The 15,402-nt window shown below is 32.0% G+C and overlaps 1 protein-coding gene across 2 annotated transcripts; it reads left to right on the top strand.

Annotated features, from left to right (window-relative positions):
* The first annotated feature begins 10,152 nt into the window (after positions 1-10,152).
* On the top strand, positions 10,153-11,708 carry LOC149538227 (uncharacterized). Of its 2 annotated transcripts, XM_089802403.1 has the most exons (3): positions 10,153-10,440; positions 10,628-10,779; positions 11,312-11,708. In XM_089802403.1, the coding sequence occupies exons 2-3, from the start codon at positions 10,697-10,699 to the stop codon at positions 11,562-11,564; spliced, it is 336 nt and encodes a 111-aa protein (XP_089658529.1). In that variant the 5' UTR covers positions 10,153-10,440; positions 10,628-10,696; the 3' UTR covers positions 11,565-11,708. The 2 variants fall into 2 exon arrangements, with proteins under 2 accessions (XP_089658529.1, XP_089658528.1); XM_089802402.1 differs by lacking the exon at positions 10,153-10,440 and having other exon boundaries at positions 10,454-10,779.
* The last annotated feature ends 3,694 nt before the right edge of the window (positions 11,709-15,402 follow it).

The raw sequence follows: 15,402 nt of genomic DNA, 5'->3' as shown, positions 1-15,402 counted from the left end.
GCCAATTTGTCTTGTCAAATTCAATTTTTTTTTAAAAATCTCAATAACATCAAAAAAATTCCGACAGTTAAGGTTGGTGTCAAAATTTTGACATTTTCAGGGATATAAACCAAAAAAAAAAAGTGAAACTTCATTTCATATCACACGAAAAAGTCTAGGTGAGAGGCTTTAGGCATGACCAATTAAGAGATTTTCAACGTCATCAAGGTAAGGTTGATGGATTCATTTGCATTATCTGTATCCTCTTCTATTTTCTTTCAAGGTAAGGTCTCATCCTCTCTTTTTTGCTTGCTTAATTTTAATGTAAGGGTTGAAGGTATTTTCATTTTTATTGTAATGGTTCAAGTTAATTTTTGTTTGCAACTTGCTTAAAACCTGGGTAAGGATTCAAGGTAACTTTTACTTTGGCCATCAATTATGGCAATTCAGACATTGTTCATTTTCCCAATTTCAAATAGATTTCCTAATTAACCTAAACACATACCCTAGAAAAAAATTGGTAGACTTTTGGTCATTAAGCTATTTTGCTTCCTTGATCTCCTAGTGAGAGTGTTAGTGAGAAATATTCCATGGAGGTGTTAATATCCTAGTAATGGATATGTATGCATAGCCGCTAGAAGAGCCTATTGGAAACATGAAGTTTGAGGTGTTGTCTATCAAGATATTACAAGGATTCAATGTCTTGCTAGTTGACTTGACTTAGTTCACGACTTGATTGGATTCTGTAAAGACCTAGCCATCTAAGATTTTTAATTGTTTACTAAACCAAAAAAGTGCCCTTGATGGTATAAAATGATAATAAAATGGGTCTATGAGTTCATGGAATTCATGATAAACCTAGGATACAAGACCTTCAAAATGTCTAAAATACACTTGATATTAATTTTACAGGTGTACTTGGACTCGGACATCTTACACCTTTTAATATTCATTTGTGACTTTCTTTTGCACCTTCATTATATCTGAAATTTTTAATTGATTGAACCTATTAGACTACAGAGATTGGTTCTAATTTGGATGCTTCCTCAATTGTGCATCAAACCACAAGAGTACTATCATCCTCTTTATCCTTTGCATATCTATCATTGCTTTGTTTCCAACATTGGCTTGGTACATCTCCATTCTTCTCTCTATTTCAGTTTGGTTATTGTGTTTCCATCTTCCATTAATGAGCCCTCTTCATGATAAATATTTGTATTAGGAATCACAAAGATGGATTTTTTTTTTGGATAATGATTTATTTCAGAATCTTCAAGGATGTTTTCTATTTAGGAATTTGTAATTGATGTTTTTTACTTTCTCTTACTCGCATTAATAAAGGAAGAAAATTGTGTTGTTATGGGTTTTGATGTTGATGTGACCATTATTTGAAACAAATTTTAGCCCTAAAACTCATTAATTTCATATATTTCCTCCATAAGATGCATATCTATTCATTTTCTTGAATCAAGTTTGAAAGTCCTCTTGGCATTCTGCTATAGCATCTTTAGATTTACAATTATGAGCCATAACTAATGGGATAAATTTAATCTTAATTTCTACAAATTTTGACTCCAAATTTTTCAATTTTGCATTAGAATAATTGCCTGCTATTTTATATATCATTCAGGTCTAAGCCCCAATCCATCCTCCTTGTGACTTGAGATTTCGTTTATTTTCAATAGAAGCAACAACATGATCATTGAATGCTATAACTATTCTTTATACTATTTTAATCATTTCAAAATATCTACTAAATTTAGTTTCAACAATAAGTGCATCCATATCTACTGAGACAAATTTTCAATTTATAAGTAGTTCAGGAACAACTCCTTGTATAATATGTTAAGCAAGTCCTTCAGCAATTGAAATTTTTCCAACACCAAGCTCACCAGTAATAATGAATTTATTTATGTTCTTTTTGAAAGAATCTTTCCAAAGCTCCATATTCTTTCTCAAGATTCTAGACAGTATTTCTTTATGAGATCAAGTGACATCAATGATTACCCATTTTCAACTTTCCAACACCATAAATAGAGGACTTGAATTTTGAAATAAAAAACTAGGACTCCATCTTGCCTCAAATTATTCCATTGAATCATAAGAAAACTAGTGAATATATCTTCCCACTCATTGTGCAAGATGAATAACTGTCTCTTCCCAATTTTCTCATATCACTTCCCTCCATTATTAATCTGACTCAATAGATTCCTTTTTTGATGTTCATAACGTTCAGACCAAAATTATAATTATGTTTGTTATTTGGATAAAAGGTAATCATATATCTCCTTTGATAACAAACAATTAGAAATAAGAGTAGGCCATATATAATTTCTCAAACCATGAATGATAGTGTGAAGGTAATTGTTACTTTCCATCATGAACATAGAAATTAAAAATCAAGAACCATCAAATTTCATATCCATTCATGATGCTTGGTGCTTCCTATCATTGACATTTATACCTTCCAACATTCATTCGCTTACCTGTTTGACTTTCCTCCATGATTCCTTTGTATTATTCTAATATTTTAGTTCCTAAATTTTCATTTGAAAGTAAAGTTACTTAAATAAGGTGATAGAATTGCATATGGGGATGCATGCATGTATGTATGTATGTATGTATATATGTATGTATTTATATATGTATGTATGTATATGTTATGGTGGGATGAAGTCCGAATTAGCAAGAGTAAGGATTTTCCCACCAAAAGGATTGATATTTCATTCCAAATTCATATAGTACTATTCCAAGCCCATTCTAGGTTGAACATAATCAATTTATAGGTCATAGCTCTTGACCTTACAACTTCATCCTTCCATGTTTGATCAAAATTATGATATGACTGTTACACTTCCAGATTTTAAGAAAAATTGCAAAAAGTTGCCTAACAACTTTTATTGCATTTTTTGCAATTTTTACAACTTTTACACAAACTTCGAATAAAAGACTCCACATGCCTTCAAAAAAATACCACAATGTGAAAAAATTTATAAAACATAAAAATTGAGATTTTTGGTCAACTCACTATGTTTGACCAATCATTGACCAACCTTTGACTTGCCTATAACCTTATTACAACATGTAAACAACTTGCCTAAATGCTTGTTTGAGATTGTCTAAACTATCTTGTGTCAACTTGGACACTTATTGATCACCTTCTCTACTATCCTACGTGGTGTTGGACTACCTTATTTAGGACCTAGGGCCCTTGCACAAAGATCTAGGATTTCATTGTCATGCCCTTTTGATCGATGTATATGTATGTATGTATGTATGTATGTATGGGATATTAACAACAAAAAAGAAACGTGAAACTTCATTTCATATCAAACGGTTATATACCTCTAATTAACACTAACTTTTGCATTAACAAGAGGATATATCGCATAGCTCCATCATCATTACATGGTCAGGGCCTATTTTCCATGGATGGCATAAAGGTCAGTTATAACAACGTTGTTGAATTGATGGAGTATGTAGGACCTTGTTACAATTACAAAAATTGGATGTGGATAGTTTAATCTAAAAAAAAGTATGCATAGGTATGCATTGTCAACAAATTATCTACATGGAAACAAAATGATAAAAGTAAAAGACTTGTTGTGCACATTGATGGAAGGCCAAAAGCAACAAGGAACATTGCAGGTTTTATAAATAGTATGCATCCTAGGTCAATGAATAAGTGATCCAATTGTATTTTTGAGGCATGTGAGGGAAATCATGTTTTTGTATGTGCGATAAAATCAATAAGTTTAGGGGAAGAGTTGCTAATAGATTACAATTTGAATCACATATATACAAAGAAAGTTACTAACATGGGACTTGTAAGTATTATATGTGTAAAATTTCAACTAATTACTTCCAATTAGAACTCTAATGTACAATATACCATTTTAATAATAAGTTTTTTTTGCTTAGTGGACTATTCCTTTGATTATGCTGAATTTTTATATATATTCTTTGTCACAGGGCAACATGGCCAAGCCATTAGATGATAGAGGCAGGGATTTTGCTCCCACTGCTTCTCTAGCGTAGGTAAACCTTTTGAATAAAAATTAATGCAATTTTAATTTTACAAATGCCAGATTATTATGTTACTTTTGTGAAGGTTTTGAACTTGTTTTGATTGTTTTACTAATATATTTTGTCACAATTTGATTCATATAGAAAGGGAAAGGGAAAGGAACAAATTGCACAACAATAATTACTTAATGATATGACAACCACTTTATTATGCAATGATGACATCACATATAGCAGTGACCCTATTAGGCTATGTAAAAAGACCCTGAAGAACATCAATCTACAAATTCTTGGGCTTGTGATGGATCCATATCCAATAAAAGAAAAAGAGGCCACAAGAAATAAATTGTGTCATAGAGTACACTATCTAGAAGTGAGCAACAATGAGTCTTTTTCTAGAACAATAGTTCAATAAAGTTTTATGTTTTATACTAATTTATGGATCATGAACCACAATATGTATGTTTTGTTACAAAAAATTCTGAGACCAAATCGAGTTCTTCCACCTGACAAGGGTACTAGTGTACATACTACAGGTATCTGATTTCAATTCTCAACCATCAGAAGGGACATTATTTTCTTGATGATTATTATTGATAGTTTTATATTATTGTTGTCATGTTCACTCTTTGCCTTTACTTAACCACTTGTATTCATTCTTCGATACTTAAGATAATTGTTATATGTGGAAAACTCATATATCTTTTCTAATTATAATTGTTGAACCTTTGTGATGATATAGTCTTAAATGTATATCCTCTTGACCAATTCTATGTCCATGAGATTGTGGTGATATGATTTCGTTATCTATTTTGTACATAACAATCAGTCATTGGTCATATGGTTTCTTTTGTACTGTTTGTTGGCTTTGAAGTGACTTAGCATATGATTCTTGGCTTGCCCTATCTTATGTGTCTCTCCTTCATTTTCTATCTCCAATAGTAATGCACTATATTTGTTGACAAATGGACCTTGTTTTTATATCTACAACTATAGATGATGTTTCTTCTTGGTTAATGTGAGGAACATATCACTCCATATCACAATTTTCAATGCACTCTTTAGAGAATCAGTTTCTCCTTCAAGTTCAATTATGATTGGTGTATTCGTAATTATTTGAAATCCTCAAATTCCAAGTAATGTATATGTTGGTCCTAATATAAATTCACCTAATAAGCATACTTGTGACATCAATGACAACTTCTAACAATCATCCAAATTATTTTCACATCAATGACAATATTTCCATCAGCTTCCTTATCAGATTGAGATTATTTACATTTGCATATATTAATTTTTATATCATAAATAGGATATTTTTGGTTCAAGTTTCATTAATTGCTTTATTTTTATTCAATTGGCATAGTAGAGAAAGGGAAGTTGAAGCAAATGTCCCTATTTCCTAACATAGCTAAATAGAGGACATTACAAGAAGGGTGTTTAGTCTTCCCTCATCTCTTATTATTTATTAAGTCTCATAAAAAAGAGTACAAGTGCTTTAAAATAAAAGAGAATGTATTTCATCATGGTGAATATTTTAGTAAGTATAATAAATAAATATTTTGGTCGCAAACTTGGTTACATTTTTAGTTCCTATTTTGCTAGGTTTGGTTGTGTACTAGTCATTTCCTAATGATGGGTAATTTGGTTGATTGTTTGGCCTTCATTTAGAAGTTTCGATCTTATATTTATAGCAATTTGAAAACAAGGTTAGAAGTATATTTAATACTATTTATATAATTAAATCATTGTTCTCTTTATTTTTGTATGACATTGATTGGTCATGTGGTTTAATTGAAATATGAGCTTGTCATATGGTGTTGTACATATGCAATTATCTTTCAAATATTTCTTATTGTGATATGATGACCTGTTGCTCTTGATATATTGCTATAGGATTGGTTCCTCTTATAGTGGTATAATGCTTACCCTTGACTTGATAATATTTATTTGGAATGACTCATGGGTGGAGACTCTCTCCCAATAGCAATGTCATTGTTATATATTTATTATTAAATTCTATTAGAGGAAAATATGGGACATGAAAAATACATTGTATATGTATATGTATATGTATATGTAGATGTATATGTATATGTATATGTATATGTATATGTATATGTATATGTATATGTATATGTATAGGTATATGTATATGTATATGTTATGTATATGTATATGTATGATTATTTTTCAGGTGTTGATGATTTCCATATGCCTACTTCTGCGAGGTCGGCCAACACTATGAGATTGCCGACTGCAAGATAGGCAACAAGGAGCATGCAAACATTCACACCTGTTGCAACTAGAGACGGTAAATCCTTGTTTTTCTACATTTTGTTATGTGTTAAATATGATAATATTTGTACTTTCTTGTTCATTTGAGTATATTATGACATTAATTAACTTTGTTATGTGACAAGTACACCTTGTGATGCTGATGATAGAACTGATACCAGTACTGTTAATAATTTACCAGCCTTTCCTAGAGTAACCTGTATTACTTGTACTAGATCATTGGAAGCATCATTGTTATTGGCCAAGAAAGATATGATTCCCTTAAAATTTCCTAAGCTTCCAAGTACTTTAAAATTGTAATTATTTAGAGTGCAATTGTAGTTTATTTATTCATAACTAATTTTTGACTAATGATGTGGTGATGCTTTTGCAGGAAATGATATTTTTTATGAAACTTTTAATGATTTAACATTGAAGTTATTTGGGCCCACATTACGTAAAAGGTACATAGCTTGATATAATTGGTTGCTATATTTTTTCGTTCATCCTTAAACTAATTTTTTTATCTAACAATTTTTGTTTTTTATTAGAATTTGGACTGACCAAGCCCTTGAATTAAAAGATCATCTCTCATAAAAACTATTGAGGATTCTTTGGTCAAAACATTTTGAATAGAGCCCAAATTCCAAAATCTTGCAAACATCTAAAGACTATGAGAGACTAGTATAGAAGGGCTCTAAAGCTCAACCCAAAGTAAGAGCATCCTCCTATGGTGCCATAGCTAGAGTGGAATAAAATCATTGAAGATGCAAAAGAGAAGAGACTAAGGGATAAAGAAATTAACGCACCACCTAGAAAAAATAGGTATGTGTCTCATAAACTTCAGTCACATTTTTTTTCAAGAATGTTGATTTATTGTATTCTTCATATAGTAAGAATCATACAATTAATGTATTCTTCATTCTGAATTTGCACAGTATTTAATGTCTAACAATTAGCACTGAGGCCTTTTGTCATTACATGTTATTTATAAGAAGGTTAGTGCATTTTCCTAAAAGAAGTGCCATGATGAACATATGCAAATACAATGGGAGGAGGTTAGAGAAAACTTCAGTGTGACGCATTTTCTACCACTACTACAAATCATTTTGAAGGAATTGAATTTTCATATTTTGTCTTTGTCTTTTCAACATACTATCAGCTCATCCCAATGTGAAGTGATGGAAGTCATTAACATATTTGTTTCAGGAAAAAATTAGAATATCCTTCATCAATGTTGAGGAATTAGCTAAAAATTCAATAGAAATTGTCTAGATCTGCATCTTGATGTTAGAAATTGTATAGATTATATAAAAATGTTAGAAATATGTTAGAAATCTTTCTATATGTAAAAATAAAATATGAAAAATGCTTGCATTTAGTTAGTAATAACAGAAAGGAAATTTTAATCCAAGATCAATTTTCTTTAGCAATTGAATCTGATTGAGTCTTCTTAATAAAAAAAATTATGTAGTAAATATTTCAAATTTCAAGCATTCATAAGATCTGAGTAAGCATAAATGCTCCTATTTCCCTAGAAAACTAATGAAGTTTTACACTATAAAATAGTTTCAAGCATCATTAATTTTAGGTAGAAAAGAAATATCATGCCTTAAGTAGACTAAAAGTTGCAAGGAAGCAAGCTTCTACTCCACTAACATAAATTTTCATTAAGGCCTGAAAATATAAACCAATATATTATTATGCCTGCTCTTGAGATATAATGTCTATTAAGAGAGTTGATATATTTGTAATATTTGTAACTCTTTTCTTTAGTATATAGAAGTTGATTCTTTGAATAAAAACAAGAGACCCCTAATGAGTTAATCCTTATAAGTTATTTTATCTGACACATAAAAGAAATTCTATAATGTGTTGATGTTAGCAATGTGTAAGTTATACTCCAGATACAAAATGCATCTCATTCAAGAGTTTGTGCTTTTTATTTCAAATGTTAACCTATTAAAGAGTTTAACAGATAAGATCAACCGTGTTGATTATGGATTTATATAATCTAACATTTTTTAAAGTTTACATAAACAAGTTGCAAGAACATTGATAATTTTATGTTGGTTTGATTATTTTACAACCATGCAATATTGTAATGTATTAATCTATACAAGCTTAAATAAGTGACAAAGTTAAAGAAGGAAGACATTGTTCGTTGAGTGACTATAGTGTTCACCTAGTAGATGGAAAAGTAAGTTGGAAACTTAGTATTACCCAAGCGAGTCTAGTATTGACCAAGTGCTATATTACCCAAGTGATAGAGGGGTGCGAGGGGGGTCTCTATTTGTAAGTTGGGGAGCTATTGGGTGTGAATGTGCACACCTTTGACGTTTGCATATGTGCACCTGTGTGTAAGTGTGCACTTTGTGGCTCCTCACATTATGAGTGCACACTATGCACCCTTAATGGGTGTGCAAGTGTGCTAGGTGCACCTATACGCACCTTCGACTAAATTTGGGAAAATTTTGACCTTCTGACCAAATGGTGGTGTTTGGGAGCGATCGACTGGATACCCTAGAATGACTTAGACTCAAAGGGAGATCTCCATTCACTGAGGCACCTAACTAGGTATCTTATTCTAGAGAAAGGGATCTCTCACCTAAAAGAGAGGGTCCCCATTTTGGAGTCCTAAAATAGGGCATGCATTGTGAAACCATAATAGTAGTGATGAGGATTATCTACTGATTATTTTTGTAAGAAATTCTCTCAATCACATATTATTGAGGTGGTCCTTCATGGAGTTAGTTATCTAGAAAAGCTTGTGTAATAAGGATGTTGAGGTTGAACAATGTTCTATGTTTCTTTCTCTTAATTTGTACTACTTGTAGGTGGGGTTGGTTCATGGGTGTCCCTCATGCCTTATTTTCTCTTCCTTGACTATACCTTTGTATATGGTACCGTTTTCTATTAAGGTGAAAAGAAGCATTCCAAGTAAAGAGGGGTCTTTTTTTTTAGGAAGCTCTTGTAGGTTGTTTCTAATTGGTTTATAGATTCCTTTTAAAATCTAGAAAAGGTATGGAAACCTTGTCAAAACTTACATTTTGATTAAATTCTAACATTAATTTTATTGTGGTTGTTCTTTCTATGATGGTTGTTGGTAATCTTTAGTAGAGCTTAAATTTAAAAACTTTGTTTTCCCTCTCCATTTCTATAAACTTGTTTGTTCATAAGGGTTTTTTTTTTTTAAGTTTTAAGTTGCCTCTCAAAGCTTAATGAATTTTTTTGTCTTTGGGTACCCTTTGTCTCATTTCTCTGTAGTTTAAAGTGCTATTGTGTTCAACGGGTTTATAGGTTCCTTTCAAAACTACTTGTTTCCTAGGTCTTTGTGGCCTCTTTCCTTGTCTAAGATTAGCTCTATTCAAAGTGGGTTGATCAGTAAAAGGTTATGAGAAGTGTTACAAAACCCATTATTAGTTTTCAATTTCCTTTCTTGTTTAGTTTCTAGTGCAAGGGTTTTTGTTTGAAAGATAGTTCTGGGTTCCCTCCTAAACCCCTTTATTAGTATTCTTCTTATGTGATTTTTGGGGTCAAATCCCTTTTTCCCATTGGTTATTGCGTTGATCAAAATCCTCGTTTTCAATAAAGAGGATGCTCTTACTAATAGCAACATTTGTATCTAATTTTATCTAGTTATGTGTACAATGATAATAGAATTTTTGTCTTTCTTATTCAATTTATAATATTATCTAGACTACTCAATACTTTTGTTCTTAATGAAATGTTTATTAATTGAATACCCTTTCCCTATTGACCTAATGAAAAACAAAACCTATGACTAGTTAAATCTATTAAACAAAATTACACTACAACATAAATAAAATTTATCTACCTATATTATTCTTAATTCAATCCATATAAAATACAATTTTTATTTTCGTGGGAGAATTTTCATCCACCTTATATATACACATTATGCTCTCGAAACGGAAGGATGATGTAAGGAAATGTGGATAATTCTGTCGATATTCTGACAATCAATTTGCAAACTTTTGGCAGAATACGTGACACAGAGATTCTTTTTGTTTTCCCAAGAACAATTTTCTTGTTTGGAAGAGGAGGTGACGCCATCTGCTTAACGTGGCTTCCATGGCGTAAAGCCATCGAATCCTCCTCACATTGTGCTTTCCAAATACGGTAACACCTGTTCAAGTATGTTAATTCTAAACAAACTCTCCATTGTCAGGCAACTCAAAGCCCTTAAATGCTCAATGAAATTATCCATATCTGCTCAAAAGATCTGATTGCTTTCATCACCACAAGATTACTCGTCGAAAATTTTCAGATCTAGTAAAAGGATTTGATTGATTGCTTTGTTCATTTTCTTTTCTGTGTCCAGGAGGAGGAACTGCAAAAAATTTAGGAGAATCTCTCCCTTTCAGTTAAAGAAATCATAAAGCTGCAAAAAATGTTTAGGCTGGGCGAACTAAGAGGAAACTTTGCTAGGGCATCTGCTCAGCCCAAGGCAGCAATATTTCAAAAGGTTGCGCGGTAAATATTCTCTCCTTCTCTCTAAATTTCTTCACAGTATAATATAGATTTTTCTTTAAAAGTTCTCAGGTTCAGTTGTGCAAAGATATTTTAAGTACGATTCAAAATGTCCGCAAGAAATATTTTACGAGGTTTCTGTGAGATATTAAAGATTTGATTGTCTAAATATTTTTAGATTGATTTGAAGAAGTATTTTTCACAATTGTATTTAAATAATCTCATAATTCTGAAGGGACTGAGAAAGTTTCTACATTTGATTATTTAAATGTTATTAAAATGATAAAAGGAGGATCGAACTGTGTAAGTTTGCATCTGGAAGTTTTTGGATCTGATTATGTAAACAAATTTTTAATATGATTTCAAATCTTGATAAGAAATACTTTATGCAAGTTAAAGTATTCTATTGTTTTGAAAGTTTCTTGGATTTCAGAATGTAAATATTTTGTCATTCAAATTTTCATAACAAATATAACGCGAAATCTTTGGATTTGTTTAAATAATCTCACAATTTTGAAGGGATTGAGCTGTGCAGGTTTGCATCTGCGAAGAAGTCTCCTCCAGAGAGTGTAGGGTCCAAAACGAGTGGAGGAGATGGTGAAAATTACAAGCCTCGATGGTGGAAGCCCGATCCTGTTACAGGCGTGTGGGTTCCTGAAGAAAGTGAAGGGCAGATCGAAGCAGCGGATTTGAAAGAGAAATATCGCTTTCGCAGCGAGCCAACGGCCTCGCTTGATGAGCGTGCTTGGTGGTCGTCCATGGAAGAAGTTCCCGATAGGATTAAATAAACAAAAGAAGTCTACTACAATCAGTCCAGGTTCGAATCTCATGAAAGCATTGTATAAAATTCCAGCCAAACAAAACAACAAACCCTGAAAAAGAAAACTGTGTGCTTGAAAATATTGTAATATGAATAAAATGGCTTAAGTAAACTGATCGCTCTGCCATTCTGGTTTTTACCAGAATTTTAGATGATTGTTTTGCTGAATGTTTGTTCCGTTTAACTTTACGCCAAAGGAGATGTCTGATCCGTGAAAAGTATCAAAATGTTTGTTACAAAGAACATACGTTTTAACAATTTATTCAAGTTACTTTGGCTGATTTCAAAAGATTCATTACTATCAGATTATAGGCTATATTCAAAATGTGTATGGATAATCTCTAGATCAGATCCATGAAAATATAGTTAATTTTTCTTAAAAAATTGGTACTTTTGATCACGAAATATGCACATCATGAAGATCAAATGCTTCGATGTTTTAGTAGGTGCATTCTATTTTACATAGAACCGTAGATATATATGACAATTAAAAAAAAATTATTCAGTTTACTTTAAACAGACCTTGAAAAATTTACTATTATTTTCATATAAATTGAAAATAACTAACTTAATTAAATTAGTTATATATTATGATTGGAGAATATATGTTGATTTTTTAACTAAAATATATTTTAAATCTCAATAATTAATCATCATTAAATAGAAGAGTGTTTCTTTATACACACTCAAAATGACTAACTAGTCACTTTTATAATTAGAATGAATGGTTCTCTTTACAATAAATTATTTTATGTTTAAACAAAATATATTGATAAGTGAGTTTTAATAAAAATACCTTAATTATATAATATTATATTATATTTTTATTTATTTGGAGAAAAATTCAAAACTAAATGATTAAATAAGTGAGAAAATATTTAAGAACTATTTGAATATGAGGATTTTTTTAGTCAGTCTAAAATTAGAGCAATTTCTTATAAAAGTTGTGATGGTTAGAATTCTATCTTGGAACCTAAGGGGTCTAAATAGTCACTTAAAGCAACATACACTTAAATGTGATTTACAGGAATTTAAGGTGGACATTTTGCTTATTCAAGAAACTAAGATGGGTAGTGAAGTGATGGAGAAGGCTTTGAAAACTATATGGCCTAGGGCCTCTTGAATTTTAAGTGATGCCTAGGGTGCTTTAGGTGGAATAGGTATCATTTGGAATGTGAGTAAGATGTCAAGTACTCTTTTGCACTCTTTTTTAATTCTCTCATTATTTCATGCATGATTTGTCTACATGTTGGTCTTGGAATATGGTGAAAGTCTATGCCCCTAATAATAAAGGTTAGAGGAAACAAATATGGGAGTCCTTAGCTACCACTATGAGTAATGTAACTAATATAAAATGGATGGTGGTGGGTGACTTTAATACCCCCCTTGCACCCCTAAGAGAAATTGGGAGGAATAAAGATTTCTCAAATAGTATGGCAGATCTAGGGGATTTTTTTCTAAACATAGGTCTTATGGACCTAGAACTAAGAGGGGCCAAATCTATTTGGACCAATAGGAGAAAAGGTAAGGGCCTCATTCATGTCAATCTTGACGGATTCACTCTCCTCTAATTGGAGTAATATTGACTTCTTCCTACTTGAGGCTAAGCCTTGTACTTGATCTGACCATAGTGTTATTCTTTTAGATTGGAGAGCATGCAAAAGGATTGCATGTCCCTACAGGCTTGAGAATATGGGGTTGTCTATTAATCAGCTTCAGGATCTAATAGATTCTTGGTGGAATATTATGTCTGTTACTTCTCCCTTGATTAACCTAAGCTTGAAACTGGGGATTTTCAAGGAAAATGTCAAAAAATGGAATAAAGTTTCCTTCGGTAATATCTTTAAAAAAATAGAAAGAATTGGAAAGTAAGTTGGGAGAAGCACAAAAGATCCTAGAAAAGAAATCATGAGGATAGGGATATGATTTTGTAGGAACGTACCCTAAGAGACCATTCACTTTTTTTGTCAGCTAATGAAGAGACTTTCTATAAACAAAAATTCAAGGTTTAGTAGCTAAAAGAAGGTGATAGTGTTAGAGTTTTAGGTGACTCTACAACACCCCCAAGATCAAATGAAAGACCAAGATAACTTCCACAAGAGATTGGAAAGACAATTGCAAAAAGACACAAGAATGCTATTATTGATAATGGACTTGATTGACATCCAATGGATTGATTTGAAATGTACATAATAGGCCTCCTTATATAGGAGAGGCTATAAGAGACAATGATAAGGAGAAGTTAAGTTATCACCTACACAAGGTAGTATCACATGTCCATGAAAGGTGGATCATCCTCCATTTTTCAATGAAGTATGTGCAATGATGAGGATGATAATGTGATAAGTGCACTAAAGGTGGAATGAGATAAAAACTATGACCACCTAGAGTGGAATTCTCCTACACCATGTGTTTAATTGAGGTGCAAACTCCTAAGTGTCTCAATCAGAAACTACTATGCAATGCATAATTCTAAGTAAGCTTAAGTAAGTGTAATTAGTGAATATTTAATTACACCAACACCCCCCCTTAAGTGCAACTTAGGGGAATGCACTTAAACCCACAATGAAAGATGGGTCCCAACTACAAGGCCATTTTAGGTACCCATGTACAATATGCAAAGCAATGCATGAAATGTAATCTCTCATAAAGTGGAGAAAGAGAGAAAACCTCATGGGAAAAACTCTCCTCCAAAAAGAGAGATGAAAACAATTTGCATGGATGGATGGAGTATTCAAGACCCCCCAAAAATTAGATACATCATGTTTATACAAAGAATGATTCCCCCATAGGAAGGAAATAAGGAGACATGATATCCCTCACATAATGAAGAAGCTCCAATGTAGATGAAGAGTACCTATAAGAAAAATATAATTCAATGCCTACAAGAATCGTGTCTACCCTTAGGAAGAGATATCAAATGATGAAGAAGTCACTCTATGTAAAAAGTGAGGAAGGAGGAAGAAGGTCTCCATGTATGCATCTCTGAAGATTGAATAGGTGTCTCCAAGCTCAAATATTTTGTCACACCATCAATCTAACCTATGAGATGTGAAAAACCAAGAGAACATGAAGAGTTGGTAAATCCAATCTCCAAAGAAGGCGAAGAAGTATCTCAAAGAGAAACCTCCTCAGATGTATTAACCAAATCTGCATCATGAGACTCATCTAAAAGAGCATCTAGGAATTCATCCCACACTGCAAGATCTGAAGCATAAAGATCATCCTTCAGAATAGTAGAGCTCATGTCGAAAGAAGTAAGAGTTGGATGAGTAGGAAGTTCAACACTTGTCTCAAGAACAAAATGATTCAAGTGTGCAATGTTCTCCTCACATGAATTATTCACCCTTGATAAAGGGTTAAGTACATCATGAATATCATCATCATTATCAACAAAATGTGAAAAAGAATACAAGTGTGATGTATGATCAAAAACTCCCATAGCTATGACATCTCTAGTCTCCATGTCCCTAATATAGACATAATCAAGAGTGAACTCAACAATTTTACCTTGTGCCCCATGAGTAATTTGGTAAATTGAAAGGATATTAGTGGTCAAGGATGGTATACGAAGAACATCATTAAATGTACCCTATCCCATAGGAATAGAACCTTTTCCACAAACCTTCATGAATGTATTATTACCCATCAATATAGGTGGAGAATTACAAAGCTCAATAGAAGAAAACATATCCATAGAAGATGTCATATGATGTGATGCACCTGAATTAAGAAGCCATTTACCTTGCTTAGGATATGTGGAAGCAATGAGTACTTGTCCTTTGCCTCTAGATGATGATGTAGAT

This window comes from Cupressus sempervirens, chromosome 9 (genome assembly GCF_028749045.1).
Source record: "Cupressus sempervirens isolate cs-2001-9-10 chromosome 9, ASM2874904v1, whole genome shotgun sequence".
Taxonomy (NCBI): Eukaryota; Viridiplantae; Streptophyta; class Pinopsida; order Cupressales; family Cupressaceae; genus Cupressus; species Cupressus sempervirens.
Note: the sequence above shows the minus strand (reverse complement) of the source record. Positions and strands in the feature narration are given on the sequence as shown.

Coding starts and splice junctions, on each gene's coding strand:
- LOC149538227 (XM_089802403.1), top strand. CDS start 10,697: ATGTTTAGGCTGGGCGAACTAAGAGGAAACTTTGCTAGGGCATCTGCT. Junction 10,780..11,311: donor ATATTTCAAAAGGTTGCGCG/GTAAATATTCTC, acceptor TGAGCTGTGCAG/GTTTGCATCTGCGAAGAAGT.